At 49.2% G+C, this 3,437-nt stretch overlaps 2 protein-coding genes across 2 annotated transcripts in view; one reads left to right on the forward strand and one right to left on the reverse strand.

Moving 5' to 3' along the window:
• The window catches only part of LOC104523291 (adenosine receptor A3), a 1,551-nt gene extending 652 nt beyond the window's left edge, over positions 1-899 (reverse strand). Inside the window, exon 1 of the mRNA XM_010165826.1 lies at positions 565-899. Within this exon, the coding sequence (XP_010164128.1) occupies positions 565-899 (335 nt within the window). The remainder of the gene's footprint in view (positions 1-564) is intronic.
• A 2,401-nt stretch (positions 900-3,300) lies between these two features.
• Positions 3,301-3,437, forward strand: part of LOC104523292 (adenosine receptor A3-like) — a 1,937-nt gene continuing 1,800 nt past the window's right edge. Inside the window, 2 exon segments of the mRNA XM_029084459.1 lie at positions 3,301-3,435; position 3,437. The exon segment at position 3,437 is cut by the window's right edge and continues 229 nt beyond it. Coding sequence (XP_028940292.1) covers positions 3,310-3,435; position 3,437 — 127 coding nt within the window. The 5' untranslated portion in view covers positions 3,301-3,309.

Genomic DNA, 3,437 nt, shown 5'->3' on the forward strand with positions numbered 1-3,437 from the left:
TAGATGCAATTCTTCAGAAAAAAGAACCAATATTCAGGAACATGGGCTGTCCAGCATTCATTTCTGGTTGGCCTAATCCGAGTTAAGCACAGTTCTGTGCAGTTGGTCCTTAGCAGCTTCTGATATTTAAAATGTATTTTGAAACTACAAGGGAACCTCTAAACAATCCCTTTTAAATGAGAACCCATGGATGCAGAGTCAAACCCTTTCCTCAGAAAGACTGGTTCATTTTGACTCGCATCAGTAGAGCAGGATGGTTTCTCCCAGGGGAAATCCTAAAGATGCCCACCTCATCCTGACTTCGAGCATACACACATTCATGAGCAACCCTTCCCTGACTCTCTATAGCTTGAGATTTTCAGGTGTTGCTGAATTTCCAGGAGTGCCCAGACTGCTGGTGCTCCATTGCCTACACCTTGGGAAAATCCTGCCTTTGTGTGAGTTTCTCTGAGAACCAGCAATGCCCAGGAAGCCCCGTGATGCTGCAAATAAGGGAGAATAAAAGTATAAGGGAGGAGAGAAATGGGGAAAAAATTATGAGATGGGATCTTTGCCCAGACTTACCTGGTCAGCAGCTTCACTCGCAGGTACCTGTCGACTGCGATGGCCAGGAGAGACAGGATCGAGGCGTGAGAAAAGATCATCATCAGGCAGCACATGAACAGGCAGGAATAGAAATGGATGACGACTCCCAGGCTGACCATGACAGCCAGCGGCGTGACAAGGATCCCCACGGCGATGTCAGTGAGTGCCAGGGAAACCATGTAAAAGAAGGTGTTCTCCTGAAGAGCTGGGTTCAGCTTCACTGCCCAGATCACCAAGGCATTGCCCACCACTGCAGATATCCCAATAACAGACTCCATCATAATATAGATCACATCCAGGCTGCCTAGGGACATTTTGGATATCTGAGGCTGGTTACATCCACAATTAAGAAATGCTGCACTGAATTCTTTTCTTTTCCCCACCAAGAGCCAGGTCAGAAGCCAGCTCCTCCCTGATCTGCCTTAAATTAAGTCCCTCATTCAGAACTTTGCACACTTTCCAATCTGCATACACAACTCACTCTTTAAAGATGAGCAGAGCAAATTGTCCATGAAGATCCATTTATCAACTCTTCTACAACAAACCCCGTAACATCTTTCCTTCTGCCTCCTGGAGAGTTCAACACATTTACATACACTTTTGTAGAAGAGTCAACGTTATATAGCAGCAGCATCACGCTATGAACAAACCACAGGGGCTACCTGTTGGATGTGGTAATAATTTTGTGAGTCTGTTTTAGCCCCAAACACACGGTCTCCTCCCCAGCTGGGTGCTCTGTGCTGCCTCGCAGGGTGAATTAACCAATGCACAGCTACAGCACTGCGGCCAGATTGCTCCATCTCTCAGCTTCTCTAAAGCCTGCTCGGTCCATACTATGTGCAGTGTCAGTGAAGCATCAGAGAAAACAGGGCCAAGGGACCTCGAGTGATGTACTCCATCCCCCTGTCACAAAGAAGGGGTGAGGAGGGCAAATGTGAAGACACTCAGCTGGATTTTGGGGTGGGCAAAAGGCAAATGGAAGGAGAAACATTTGCTTTGGACTCAGTTAGACCAGCTGGGTCCACACAGGGCAGCAGAGGAGCGTGTGCGCTGTGGAAGCCCCGGTAACTCAGCTCTGCAGCTGCTCTCTCTGCAAGAGGCTTCTGGCCACAGCCACAGGAGTCGATGAGAGGAGGAGGAAGCTGGCAGCTGAGATCGAGAGAGCAGATGCACAGCGAGTGCAGGAAGTGGGGAAGGCTCTTACCCAAGCACGGCTGGCAACCAGGAGGACACAGACATTTCCTACGTCCACTCAAAACTGCAAAGTGCTGGCTGCCCGCTCCTTCCCAGGCACTTCTTGGAGAAGTAACTCATCCAGCTTCCAAAAGCCCAGCCTACGACCTTGGGAGGTCACAGGCCTCTTCTGGGATTTATCTCCTGCACCCACAGCTATCCTGTGTCAGATTTCATTAGCAAACCAGCCAAGTCCAGTTGGGCACTGGGACTGTCTATAGCTCATCATTTTCCCAGCAGTAATTCTACCAAAACACCCTCCAGTCAGGGAGCAAGAAGCACTTGTATCAATTTCAAGGAAGCAGAATTTGCCCAACTCTTGTGAGAGCAGAAAATAAAGAAGTGCCAATTATTTCTGGCTCTGTCATCTCCCAGGGCTGATTTCACTTCCCCACCCTGTTTTGCCAGAGAGTTGGGTGCAAGAGACGGAGGACTCAGTGTCCAGGAAACCAAATATTACCTGTGTTTAAGGCTTCGTGACACTGATGTGGCACTGTCCCCCTTATTGTTCACCTGCTATTTGCTCATTCCTGGAGAGCGTGCATTTCTAGTTCTCCAAAAGCCAGGTCACCCCACGACTCACAGGCTGACACGAGCTCACGTGTTCACACCTCTTCTCAGTTTCATCTGAAACGGGAGCAGCTCCTTCACTGGAGACCCGAGGCACCGCACACTGCTGGATCGTGGCTTTCACACCCTCTGCCCTCTGTTCCCCATCACTTCCCACACCTTCCCTCCGTTTCTCTGCTTTCTATAACCAAAGCACAGGAAAGTGTGCCGCTCTCAACATGACTCAGTTGCTCACCATAGTGATTTCTAGTGGAAGCAAGGGCTCTCGCTGAAAACATCACCTGAATTATGATATTGTTCTTGTCAGACTGAGAAAGGTCCAAGCAAAGAGTGTTTTTCAGCCACCTCAAGGCCTTAACTGAAAAGGTATACCCTGAATTAAATCAAATATTGGAATTTAATGAAAACATCCTTCTAACGTCCCCCCTGAACTGCCTCATTTCCTACAGTGACTGCAGAGTGATTATCTAGACTGATAAGTGGCAGCTTTGCGCAGCCAACTCTGGTTACAGTTCTCCTGCTTCTGAAACCGTAGCTTGGAAGAGGAAGCAGTTGAAGTGTTTGTTCATAGGTTGTTGGTAAGCAGGCTTGGGGAAGCTTTTCCATTTTTTCCTTCAAAACAGATTTCCAGAGTATTTTGCTGCTGCCAGGCTGCTGAAGGGATGCCATGAGTGTCAGGAGGAGCGTGCAGAGCGGGGAGTGTTTCCGGGATGCTGAGGTATTTTGGGCTCTGTTGAGAGGCAACAGCTGATTTGCTGCCCGAGTGCTGAGGATGTGAAATACTGGAAGAGGTTCGTACACTGAAGAGTCACTGGGACAAGTGAGTGCTGGATCTCGAGGACAAATCCCACAGGAGGTCATCGATGCCCATGCTCCCTTCTGCAGCTGAAACCAGGGTGGGAGCATCTCCAGCAACGCGCCATGCCAAACGACAGCCTGGTGCTGAGCAGCCTGGATGGGATTTACATCAGTACCGAGTGCTTGGTTGCTTTGTTTGCCACTTTGGGTAACATCCTGGTCATCTGGGTGGTGAAGCTGAACTCGACCTT

This window comes from Antrostomus carolinensis, unplaced genomic scaffold (genome assembly GCF_000700745.2).
Source record: "Antrostomus carolinensis isolate BGI_N321 unplaced genomic scaffold, ASM70074v2 scaffold7604, whole genome shotgun sequence".
Classification (NCBI taxonomy): domain Eukaryota; kingdom Metazoa; phylum Chordata; class Aves; order Caprimulgiformes; family Caprimulgidae; genus Antrostomus; species Antrostomus carolinensis.